Source organism: Vulpes lagopus, chromosome X (genome assembly GCF_018345385.1).
Source record: "Vulpes lagopus strain Blue_001 chromosome X, ASM1834538v1, whole genome shotgun sequence".
Classification (NCBI taxonomy): Eukaryota; Metazoa; Chordata; class Mammalia; order Carnivora; family Canidae; genus Vulpes; species Vulpes lagopus.
Window position 1 is genome coordinate 105,356,449 of NC_054848.1, and position 13,391 is coordinate 105,369,839.

Genomic DNA, 13,391 nt, shown 5'->3' on the forward strand with positions numbered 1-13,391 from the left:
TCTGAGGAGTCCAATGATTTAGTAGAATCCCTAACTTTCAGGACCTTAACAATTAGGAGAAACTCAAAGACATGTTAGAAGATGGATGCTACCTTGGCCATCATTTCCAGATTCTATTCATATCATTCTTGCCTACCTAGTTTCTCTTACCCTTCATATAAATCTTTTGGGAGGTTTAGGGTATTTGTGGTTTGTGGGCTTGGGTTCAGCTTGCCTTTGATTTGCTTTTGTGATAAGGAAAATTTGCTTTAAAGTTGTCATGACGACTAGTAAACAACTGATTGTGACATATTTGTGGGACACCTTTTATAAGTAAGAGGCCTGACACAGATGGTAGCAGACTGGGACAAAGACAAGAGTAGCATAAGTGGCAAGGTAGAAGCAAACCAGCAATCTGAGATCATGGCATATTGCTACAGAACAGCAGAAGCTGATGATGACACACAGCTAGGTTGGTATAATAGTGCGTGAGTAGAAATGGGAAGAAGTAAAAATATTTTCTTTAAATGTTGTGTTTGCCCCTGTGATATACAGAATTGTTTTTGTAGTACTTGTTCCTTTTGACATTCTAACTTGCATATGTACTCTGAGTTCCTGGCATTCAGCTACACTTTAATTAGAGAATTCCTCTTCTTTGGTAATAGCTGCAAACTTCCTGCCATCTTGAGCATGTTATCCATGTTATCGTTTCATATTACTACCCCTTTTCTTCAAAGTCTCACAGTTGTTCCTCCCTTGTCATTTTATTATCTATTTTCTTAGTGTTATTATACTTAGATTTTTAAAAATTGGTATCTGTGATGCTTAGGCATGATGAGATGATCTATTCTTTCAATATATATCCATTAAACCTTATTACTTGCCACGAATATTAACAAACTCTTTGAGAAGTAAAATGAGCAGTAGAGTGGAGCAAAGATCTACTTGTTTTCTGGTGTACCCCCTATTTTTCTGATATTTAGTTTGGCTTTGACCCCTGTTCTGTATTTAACCACTGCCATCTACATTCACCCTGACTTTATTCAGCTTTAACTACCATCTTTTGTAAACTTTCCAGGTATCCTGGGAACTTTAACAGTGATTTTTAGGAGATCTTGGTACCAGCTCAGATTCTACTGCTACCTAAATGTGCCATTAATCTCTCTGGAATTTTATCAACTGTAAAATAGAAGTAGACTTGCCTACTTTACAAAATAGCTGTGAATGACAGGTTTTTAAAACTGCATCTATTCGTAAAATAATTTAATAAGTATTTATCAAGTGCTTCTGAGTACAGAAATAGTATCTAGAGAAATATCCAGAGGCACCTCATCTGTCTTTTCACCCACATACAAGGGCAGAGTGGCTTTGCCACTTAGCAGTTATAATTTGAGTAACCCCTATGGGGTTCAGTTTCCTCCTTTAAAAAAATGGGCATTGTGATGGTGCCTACCTCACAGAGTTACTCTAAGTATTAAATGCAATCACATATTTAAAGTGCTTAGGACAGTGCCTGGCATATAATTAAGTGCATGAAAAATGGTAGCTATTGTTAACCTGTCTTATATCAGGAAAGGAGACTCCAAATCGTTCTCGTGTCTGGGATTTAGATAACCCAATTCTGCCTGATATAATTAAGCTTTTCTTATTCTATTCTCAGAATGAATGAGGAATGATTATGATCATTCATGTCATAACTTGTCATGAACTGTTTCAAGATAATCCCATTATTTTAAGTTCACCACTGATTAGCTGAGCAGGGTTCATGATTGAACCAATTGAGATAAGTATGTGAAGACATTTTTTAAACCGTTAAAGTGCTATACCATGTAATGATTATTTTAATTCATAACTCTCATTTCAGTAGTTTCACTTACCTTCTCTGCCAGTCCTGTATATGGTTCCTAAAAGGTATGGTCTTACAAAATTATTAGTGTGGAGTTAGGATTTCAGTACTCAGTGTGGCTCATTAACTGGTGGTGAAAAATTCTAAAAGAGCAATTCTTAAAGTGTTTGAGCCACGACAGCATCATTAAATGAAAACCCTGGGGCACCTGGGTGGCTCTGTGGTTGAGAGTCTGCCTTTAGTTCAGGTTGTGATTCCGGGGTCTGGGATCAAGTCCTGCATTGGGCTCCCCACAGGGAGCCTGCTTCTCCCTCTGCCTATGTCTCTGCCTCTTTCTGTGTTTCTCATGAATAAATAAAATCTTTTTTTTATTTAGGAGGGATACCTGGGTGGCTCAATGGCTGGGCATCTGCCTTTGGCTCAGGGCCTGATCCCAGATTCCTGGAATCCAGTCTTGCATCTGGCTCCTTGCATGGAGCCTGCTTCTCCCTCTGCCTGTGTCTCTGCCTCTCTTTCTGTGTCTTTCATGAATAAATAAATAAAATCTTAAAAAAAAGGAAACTCTGATTTGGATGGATACAAAATTCTGAGATATTTAAGTAAATAAGCTTCTCTAACTCAAATCATTTTCTTAGACGAATAGCTTTGAGAAGCTAAATTTTATTTAGTGTAAAAATACACTTACGATTAAGGTTAAAAAACAATGAGGGGATCCCTGGGTGGCTCAGCGGTTTAGCGCGGGCCTTTAGCCTGGGGCGTGATCTTGGGAGTCCCGGGATGGAGTCCCACACTGACCTCCCTGCATGGAGCCGGCTTCTCCCTCTACCTGTGTCTCTGCTTTCCCTCTCTGTGTCTCTCATGAATAAGTAAATAGAATCTTTAAAAAAAAAAAAAAGACAATGAGATCACCTGGAAAACAATGATTCGTCTGCACGATTGGTTCAATTGGGTTAGCAATTGACACAAGACACTGGGAACAGGTGGCAGGTTTTGGGTTGTTCCCCCCCCCCCCCGCAGACATATAGCATTTTTCTCAATTACAAATGTGTCGTATTGGCTATAACAGGATGGAAAAATTCATCGTGGGAGTTAAGCTTCTTGGCCTCAGTTAGAAGGGGATAACGGGCTAATCAAAACTGAGAAAATGGGAGTATTAATTAGATATAGCGCATAAAGGACGGCACTCTCATACACCTTACTCCTCCCCACCCATTCTTTCCTAAATAACGGTGAGTGAAACCATCCCAGGGTTCACATAGGAGCAGAGGAACAACCACGGCGAATCGCCCCCGAGAAGAGACTAAGAGAGGACCTGGGTTGGGGTAAAAAGCCGACTCCTAAGACTGCGCGTGCTCCCCAGGCAAGGCTGACAAAGGGCGCCCTTATTGACTCTCATTGCTTGCGTAATAAGCAGGCGTCAGCAGGCGGGACGGGGCGCAGGCGCAGAGGGGCGGCACCCGACGGATTCTCGAAGGCGACAGGTTGTAGTTTTCGTTTGGGCCGGAAAGGCTTACCTGGGCTTTCCTTTGCTGAGAGAAATAGAGAATGATTCGCGGAGGTGACTAAGATAAATTCCTCATTTTCATTATAGACTTGGAAGTGGAGGATCTTCTCAGCGTTAGGAACCTCGAGCTTGGAGGGTGGGAGGTTCGGAGTCAACCCTACCCCACTTTGTGCCCACTGGTATTAGGGATGGTAGGGCTGTCGAGGTGAGTACCTCACTCCTCTAAGAGGTTCCTCCTCTCTTCTCTTTTTCCCCTTTTCCTCTCTGCCTACATCTCCTCACCCAGTTGACTTGTCCTTATGTGAATGGGAGCCAGAAAACCTTGAGAACTTGGAATCAAAGAGTGGCTTCTTCTTCCACGTGGACATGGCACAAGAGAAAATGGAACTAGACTTGGAGCTGCTGCCAACTTCAGCCACCACAGACAACACGCTGAGAAGATCCAACAGCGCCCCTTTGATCAATGGGCTTGGGTGAGCAGGATTGAGATATTAGAGGAGGCAAGCTGGGGGTGGGTGGCAGGAGGTGGGGAAAGCTACTTCCAATAGCATTCCCATGCCTTTCTCCATCGAGGTTCTACAGGTATCTCCCTTGTTCCTGCTGTCCGGAGAGTTCACCCTCACACTTGGGGGGAGTGGGATGGGCTGGCCTGGCCGGAGGGAGAGCACACACCTACCCTGAGGTTGACACGCATGTGAACCTGGACGTCTTCTTCTGACAGTCCACCAGGACCAAAAAGCAGCAACCTATTGGTGTGGAGCACAACTTTTCTAACTTCACCCCATCTCTTACCCACTCCTTTGAAGAAACAGCATTCCCCACCCTCGCCTCCAGATCTTCTGTGATGACTGTAATTTTTTGTCATTCTCTCAGCTGCTTTGTCACCTCTGACCTTCACCTCCAGCAAATGGAAATGGTTACCAAGCGAATAAGCTCAGACCTTTTTTACACCTAGTTTTAATTTGAACAAAAAATTTAGGTACCACAAAAACTTAACCTCATAAATTTTGCATTCTCAATGGCCGATACTGCCCCCAACTTGGTTCTTGGGGGTGTGCGAAAAAATCTGGCTCCTTTTATATATAAGTCACAACTATACATAAAAATTTTGTGAGACTTTTCAAGAGGGAGTAATTGGGGGCGGGGGGGAATGTTGAAAATGGTTCCTTAGAGGGCTGATAGTGAAAAGCATAAGATTTAGAAACACTGTCCTGATTGTTAACTATTTTCTGGATGCATCCAAACGTTTGGCATGACACATGCTTATAATTTCTTTATATAGAATTTGAAAGTAAGATCTTGGATCTCATATCCCAGGGGCATATAAAGTTTTATCAGTATTGTAAAAATGTTTGGAAAATGCACTAGCTCATTGTGTTAGTAACTTTGCTCTTTCCTTTTGCTAGCATCATTCTAATCGATAGGTATAAATCACAATTGTTAGAAGTGAACACAGAAAAAAAAAAAAAAAGAAGTGAACACAGAGACCAGATCTACCCTCCTTATTTAACATATGAGGAAACCAAGGCCCATAAGTCTCTACAATGACATAGTAACAGAGCCAGGACTAGGAACCTGTGTCTCCTGATTCCTATGCTTAGTGATTTGTCCACTACTAATCAACTTTTAGGCTTTTTAAAAAAGTTTTGTTTATTTATTTTACAGTGAGAGAAAGTGCAAGCATGAAGGGGGGAGCAGAGGGAGAGGGAGACAGAAACTCAGGCTCGGTGCTCAGCACGGAGCCTGACACCAGCTTGATCCCACAACCCTGATATCACAACCTGAACCAAAACCAAGAGTCGGAGGCTTAACTGACTGCCCACCCAGGCACCCGTCAACTTCTAAGCTTATTAACTCTAACCAAATGCAGCTTTTTGGTCATTTGATGAAAGGAAGAATATACTGGACAAAAGGAAATGCAAACTAAGATTAAACAGAAAATACATAATTTTTAAAAAAGATTTTATTTATTCATGAGAGACACAGAGAGAGACAGAGACATAGGCAGAGGAAGAAGCAGTCACCTGAAGGGAGCCAGATCGAAACTCAATCCCAGGACCCCAGTTTTACACCATGCAGGGAGCCTGATGTGGGACTCGATCCCAGGACTCCAGGATCATGTTCCAAGCCGAAGGCATATGCTCAACCACTGAGCCACCCAGGCGTCCCAATGTAATATTTTTTTAATAGGCAGAGAAATAAAGGGGCAGCACTGTACAAGTTGGACAGAAAACAAGAATATTCTATAAATTCAGTATTGACTCTAATCCTGTTGTATGAAAACATGAATTGTGAACCTACGCTGCTAGAAGAAAACACTCAGGGCAAATATTGGTTTTATTTGAAGCCTTTATGAAATGAAAAAAAACACATTGCAAACAGCCCTAGAAGCAAGGAGAGTGATGGCCATTATCCCTTCATGCTTTGTTTTGTTTGGCAAAGGACTTATTTTTTTTTTATTTTTATCATATTAGAGCATAGTTACAGTGTCAAATTCTATCACTTATGCTCCTGACACATGAAGTGAAATTGGTACAGAAAGGTAAGAGGCAATTGCATATTTACTTAGTAGGAGTTACAGATAAAGAAACTGCAAGGTGGGGCAGCCCCAGTGGCGCAGAGGTTTAGCCCCACCTGCAGCCCGGGGCGTGATCCTGGGGATTCGGGATCGAGTCCCGGGTCCGGCTCCCTGCATTGAGCCCGCTTCTCCCTCTGCCTGTGTCTCTGCCTCTCTCTGTGTGTCTCTATGAATAAATAAATAAAATCTTAAAAAAAAAAAAAGAGAGAGAGAGAGAAACTGCAAGGTGGATCAGGTCCAGGGACTCTTGTCTGTCAAAAAGAAGTAGCATCGAAGTGCTACATAATATGCCTGAGGGCAGGGAACTTGGCCAAATGATCTCCTGAGGGCAGATTTTGTGCTGTTGTGGCCAGCTTACGATGTGGTCAGGGAAGCGAGAACAGTTTAGAGTAGAATTACACTACGCCTTAGTTGAATTCATGCTCACCTCCATTCTCCTCGGTTGCATGTGTACACTGCTCACCTCCCTCACTTTCACTTATTTGAACCCCTAAAACTCGCCCCTTGCACTGATCACTAAATAATTGTTGCACTTCTGTCAAGTAATTTTCCAGTTCTGCTTGATGCTTGTATATAAACGCAACCTCTCTCGCACCCACGCTTGCAGAATTTGTTCCTTAAATATCATATTTAATACAAGTATTAATTGTTTTTAAAGGAGTTCCTGTACTGTTTTGTGTACATCTTGTATTAATAAAGATACCAATGTCAAAAGTTTTGAACCTCTTGGTTCTTTATACTTGTTAGCCCTCTGCTTAGCTGACTTCACTACTGGTGTCAATAACTTTATTTGAAGGTAGTAGTTTTTTTGTTTTTGTTTTTGTTTTTTACTTCTCTGGCCCTTATGAGAATTAGAGAGTAAGTTCTGGGATTTCTGCCAGTGCCTTCCTGCTGTAAATACTCTAGCTTGACTCTGCATTTAAACTGCTTGAAAGTCAAACTACTTGGGCCAAATCCAGCCTGCCACTTGGTTTTGTAAATAAAGTTTTATTGGAACATAGCCAGGCCCATTTGCTTACGTATTGTCCACAGCCACTTTCCCACTACAATGACAGATTTGAGTAGTTGCCACAGAGATTAGATGTCCCACAAAGCCCAAAATATTTGCTGTCTGGCCCTTTGCAGAAGAAGTTTGCCAACCATCTGGCTTATTAATTCTTACAAACCTGGAAGGAGAACAGTGGCCATAGAGAATGATTGCTTTGGGAATATAACTGGAATAAACATATTGTAGCTTAGATTTTTCAACAGAGCTACTTATGGATCATTTAATGTGGACCATTGAACATATATCTAGTTATATTGCCTTCACTTTGTCTAAGTGGTAGCACTTAACTCAGTTGTAGATATCACCTAGGATTTTATGAATTCATGTTGAATCACTCCTACCAGTTGAAAATATATACTTCCTCATGATTCCTTTCAGTTATAGTCTTATTAAAATTGACAGACAAAAATTTAGGGGAAAATATAATTACCAGCTTTAAGAATTACTCCCCCCACCACCATACAAAAAAGTGGAAATATGCAACCCATTAGTGTCTCTCCAACATTCTTATAAGTGACTGCTAGAATATATTCCTGTTCTTAAAAAGGAAAATGACTGGAAAATGAGTAAAACTTAGACCCATACATATATATCCTCATAAAATATTGAGTTACTGCCTGTTATATATAAATGACCATGCTGCAAAGATGTGTCTTGATTCAATAAGCTTTTAATTTAGTAGGGCAAATAAATAATCAGAGGACTTAAATATATGATAGGATAAGATATATGCTTAAGGAGGGAAAGAAAGTGCTAGGGAGATTCGAAGAATGGAGTGAGAAATGAGAGCAGAGTTGGTGAGGGATAAGGAAAATATTCTTAGGAGGCATATGAAATGGGTCCTGATGCAGACCCTGATGCAGATAGGATGCAGACAGGAAGAGAGAAGCTGGAGAGCTGGGATAGCATTCCAAGTATATGGAACAAGCTTGGGTACAGGAAAACATAGGTGTGTTCCAGAGAGCTGGTCAACTCTGCCCGGGTCACTGGCTCCCAGATGTTCATCTGCTGACCAGTGCTGACCCTAGGTGACATTTTCACCAACCCCTGTTTTTAAAAAAAGTGCAGAGTGGGGATCCCTGGGTGGCTCAGCGGTTTAGCGCCTGCCTTTGGCCCAGGGCGCGATCCTGGAGTCCTGGGTTCGAGTCCCACGTCGGGCTCCCGGTATGGAGCCTGCTTCTCCCTCCTCCTGTGTCTCTGCCTCTCTATCTCTCTCTCTCTCTCATAAATAAATAAATCTTTAAAAAAAAGTGCAGAGTACTTAAATAGGTTGTGATGTAGTTGGTCAATTGTCCTTTCCTGGGCAGGGCTGTATTTTACCCTGTGATGATTATAATTTTTTAATATAGCAAAATGTCCTTTTTAAAAATTTATTTATTTGACAGAGCGAGCACAAGCAGGGGGAGCAGCAGGCAGAGGCAGAGGGAGAAGCAGGCTGCCCACTGAGCAGGGAGCCCAATGTGGGACTCGATCCCAGGACCCCAGGATCCTGACCTGAGCCAAAGGCAGATGCTTAACCAACTGAGCCACCCAGGCACACCTCCAAAATGTCCTTTTATAAATGAAATGATGGTTTTGGTAGATGGTAGGATTTTTTTTAATTTTTATTTATTTATGATAGTCACACACACAGAGAGAGAGAGAGAGAAAGGCAGAGACACAGGCAGAGGGAGAAGCAGGCTCCATGCACCGGGAGCCCGACATGGGATTTGATCAGAGGGAGAAGCAGGCTCCATGCCCCGGGAGCCCGACATGGGATTTGATCCTGGTTCTCCAGGATCACGCCCCTGGCCAAAGGCAGGCGCCAAACCGCTGCGCCACCCAGGGATCTCGATGGTAGGATTTTTTAAATGACCTTACTTGGGAAAAGAAAGATGGTTAGCAACTATATGTTTGTGCCAGGATTTTGTTGTGAAATTTTGCTAGTCCATGAAATCCAAAAACCTAGAGCTAAATGGTGGAGGGCTTTGAATGTCATAGTAAAAAGAATGTAACTGAATCCAGCTCACAATGAAGAGAGTTACTGAAAGTTGTGAGCAGGAGAGCAACCTGTTCTTCAGGAGGGCGACTTGGCAGTCTGATACGTAGACTGCCGTAGAGATAAAAGCGAAATGAAAGGACGAATTAGACTATTGCAGAGTCTGTAGGAAAGTAAAAAGGCTTTGAATTGGTTTTTGGCAAGGAGCATGAAAAGAGTAAGATGGCAGTAAGAGAGACCTAGCACCTGATTGGATATGGGGGGAGGGGAGGGAAGGAAGTTAAGGATGACTTCTTACCATCAAGGGGGAAACCTGGATGAAAGATACATGGGGACCTTCTGTATTTTTTGCAACATCTTCTGAGTCTTAAACAGCTTCAAAATAGAAAGTTAAAATGAAAAGAAGACATCATAAGGAAAAGACTTCTTCAGGGTCCCAAGCTCATATAGGGCTGAGACACCATCAAAGCTGAGGAAGACTAGCCCCCGCTTTAACAGACAACAGTTGCTTAGCTTTGGTCTGTTGTTGCCATGTGAAAATGTGGCCCAGTGTGGCCACAGCTTGCAAATTTTCAAAAGAAGCTATAAATCTGGAATCTAGATTATTTATGTGAAACCTCTCAGTGTTTCGAGGGTGTGCAACTAACTTAAAATATTTTAATACTGAATAGGTCAAAACATATCTGTGAAAATCTCAGTTCTGTTAACCTCTGCTATTTGATTATCCCTCTTGTTCATGTGAAAACTTTATAGAGTTGAGAGGGAATTGGTACTACACATTGTAGCTTCAACCATAAACTTCAACCATAAATCAGTTACAGGTTTGCACAAAAAATGATGCATTTCCAAGGTCATGATAAATTATTCTTGGTAGCATGATTAGTGGTAAAGTGGCATACTTGAGAATTCCTTCCCTTACATGGACGTTTGTTAGGCTTAGCCAACTAAGGCTTTGTGTGCATGTATGTGTGCATGCATGTGTGTGTGCACGTGTTTTAATTTCTCCATCTACACAGCTATCTCCACAAAGAATGCATTTACATTAATGGCATTGCTGTTTAAGTAATTGAAATCTTATTTCTTTAAAAAAATTTTTTTCGTAATGGATTTCAAATGTTTTCTTTTCCTTCATAGTGATAACTCACAGGTGTTCCAAGCTGACACATTAACAACTCGAAGAAATAGCACAACGTTTATGACACAACATTGTCTGGTAAGAAAATGCTTGTAGCAGCCTCACTGGCCAAGGCTTGTGCTATTGGTCTCAACTTGTGGTTCTCAAACTTGAGTATGCACCTGGAAGGCTTATTAAAACAGACTACTGATCCCCAACCCCAGAGTTTCTGATTCTGGAGATCTGGGGTAGGGCCTGAAAATTTGCCTTTCCATTAAGTTCCCAATTTGAGAAAAAGTGCTCTAAACATCACTGAAGGAAAAATAAACACATTGACTACAGTATGATTGCTTTGCTGCAGCTGCAGCAGAATTAACTTTTAAATCCCATCTGGATTTAACATTGAGATTTGTTTTTATCTATAGGGCCATCTGGCTTCCAATTTTTAAAAGAACATTCTAATTTTGAGAGAAAAATTTGCAAGCTCTCCTAAGAGTAGTTTTTAGGCTTTTACTTAGACTTTTATCTCACATTTATCTTGAATTGAAAATAAAGTTTGTTTTTCATGGTGTTATAATGTAATCTCTAAATTATAACTCTTATCTACCAATTATCCTGTAAACATAGGAAATATGCTTATAGATCAGTAAACCAAAATGAACAAATGATTCACTCTATGAATCTTTTTATTGATGTGAAATTCATATAAGACACAGTTAACTATTTTAAAGTATATGATTCAGGGGCATTTAGTGCATTTACAATGCTGTTCAACTACCACCTCTCTCTTGTTTCAAAAAGCAGACATCTTGGGGCACCTGGGTGGCTCAATCTGTTGAGCATCTCATCTGACTCTTGATTTTGGCTCAGGTCACAATCTCAGAGTCATGAGATCACGCCCCGCGTCAGCTCTGTGCTGGGCATGGGGCCTGCTTGAGATTCTCTCTCTACCTTCTCCACCCTCCCAAAAAAAAAAAGAAAAAAAGAAAGAAAGAAAGAAAGAAAGAAAGAAAGAAAGAAGAAAAGAAAGAAAAGAAAGAAAAGAAAAGAAAGAAGAGAAAAGAAAAGAAAAGAAAAGAAAAGAAAAGAAAAGAAAAGAAAAGAAAAAGAAAAAAAAACCACATCCCTGTTTGTCTTGTTCCCTACATGGAAAGCTTTCAGATTTTCATTATTGAGTATAATATTAGCTATAGGTTTTGGTAAATGCCCTTTATCATGTTAGGGAAGTTCCTTTCTATTCCTACTTGCTGAGTATTTTTATCATGAAAGCATGTTGAATTGTTTCAAATGCTTCCTGCATTAATTGAGATGATCGTGTGTTTTTACCCCCTTTGTTCTGTTAATAAAATACATTACATTGATTTTCTCATATTGAACCACCTTCACATTCCTGGAATAAATCCCACTTGGTCCTATTGTATAATCCTTTTAATGTACTATTAGATTTGGCTTACTATTATTTTGTTGAGAACTTTTCCATCCGTATTCATAAGGGATGTTGGTCTGTAGTTTTTTTATAGTATCTTTGCTGCCTTTGATATCAGGGTAATGCTATCTCATATAGAATATATTAGGAAATGTTCCTCATCTTCTATTTTTGGAAGAGTTTGAACAGAATTGGTATTGATCCTTTAAATGTTTGGTGAAATTCACCAGTGAAACCATATCCAGTCCTAGACTTTTCTTTGTTGGGAGGATTTTGAAACAGATTCAGTCTCTATACTTGTTTACAGATCTGTTGAGATTTTCTCTTTTCTCTTGAGCTGATTAGGTAATTTGTGTGTTTTTTAGGAATTTGCCCATTTCTTCTAGATTATCCAATTTGTTGACATACAGTTGTTCATAGATTTCTCTTACATGATTTTTAGTGAAATATTATAGCTTAGAAGTCATTTTAAATTATTGCTTCCTAATCTTGAAACTGGATATTTTCTGTGGTGCCTGGGTGGCATAGTCAGTTAAGTGTCCAACTCTTGGTGTCAAATCAGGTCGTGATCTCATGGATCGTGGGATCAGGCCCTATGCTGGGCTCTGCACTCAGCACAGAGTCTGCTTGAGACTTTCCTTCCCTCTCCCTCTGCCTCTCCCCACTCCTTTCTCTAAAATAAATAAATAAATATTTTAAGAAATTATATATAAAAAAGAACCTGGATATTTTCTTCTTAGTAGAATGGTATCTAGTATAAATTCTACAAATGCAATATTTTACTGGGAAAAAATTAGAATTGTTCATTAAATAAATCTTTCTTCTTCTCTTCATTCACTCATTTACTCATTCATTTAATAATATTTATTGAGCACTTGTTTGTCTATCAAAGACCTGTATACCTAGTCATTCTTTTTTTCTACTCACCTAAGTCAACAAATATTTTTAAGAACCTCCTATGTATTAAGTTCTGATCTAGTTGCCAGAGATATTTAACCTAGTAGGAGGGCTGAAGTAGGAATGACCTCCCTTAGTTGAGATCTTACTGATTTGTAGGAGTTAGCTAGCTTGGGATATGGATCATAGGGACAGGCAGTATTCCAGATTAAAAAAATGTCATGTGAAGGCCTGGAAACTAAAAGGAGTATAGTGTGTCAAGAATAGAGTGTATAGAGAATTTAAAACAAGTGCATTCTGGCCAGGGTGGGAGTAAAGATGAAGTGATAAGGGCGCCTGGGTGGCTCAGTGGGATGGGTGTCTGCCTTCAGCTCAGGTCATGATCACTGGGTCCTGGGATCGAGCCCCACGTTGGGCTCCCTGCTCCTTGGGGTGTCTGCTTCTCCCTCTCCCTCTGCCCCTGCTTGTGCTTGCTGCTCTCTCTCTCTTGTGCACTCTCTCTCTCTCTCTCATAAATAAATAAAATATTTTTAAAAAATAAAAATTTAAAAATGATGAAGTGATAAGAGTTGGGATTGGAGATGTGGAGTAGTGTAAGATCTGTGGAAGTAGGGCCTTCCAAGTCATGCTAAAGATTTTTCACTTTTTTTTAAAAAAAGATTTTTCACTTTGTCCTCCTAAGGCCAGTGTGAAGCCATTGAAGAATTCTAAGTCTGTGATTGACATGACTAGATTCACATCTTTGAGAGATGGCTGCAGAGTGGTAAGTAGATTAGGAGTAGGCAAAGATGTGGGATAATTGCATAGGAGACAAGTACAGTGACCCTGGCTACTGTGATGGCTGTGGCTGTGAAGAAGAGTGGAAGATTCATGAGGTATTTGAAAGGTAGAATCAGTTGCTGATAGATTTGATGGAGGGCAGGTGATGGTGGTGGCAAAGAGGACTACTAGGCCTCTGGCTTGGGCAACTAATGGGTCCAGTGGGGCCACAGAAGAGGGGAAACTTTGGCAAAAACGTGGA

The 13,391-nt window shown here is 40.5% G+C and overlaps 1 protein-coding gene across 4 annotated transcripts in view; it reads left to right on the forward strand.

The window, feature by feature from the left end:
• Positions 1–3,263: 3,263 nt before the first annotated feature.
• The window catches only part of LOC121483598 (PABIR family member 1-like), a 70,003-nt gene continuing 59,875 nt past the window's right edge, over positions 3,264–13,391 (forward strand). For 2 of the 4 annotated variants that reach the window (XM_041742283.1, XM_041742282.1), the window contains exons 1-3: positions 3,269–3,383; positions 3,616–3,802; positions 10,068–10,146. In XM_041742283.1, the coding sequence (XP_041598217.1) occupies positions 3,371–3,383; positions 3,616–3,802; positions 10,068–10,146 (279 nt within the window). In that variant the 5' untranslated portion in view covers positions 3,269–3,370. Of the gene's footprint in view, positions 3,384–3,416; positions 3,473–3,615; positions 3,803–10,067; positions 10,147–13,391 lie in introns of all 4 variants that reach the window. The other 2 variants (XM_041742284.1, XM_041742285.1) reach the window with 2 other exon arrangements.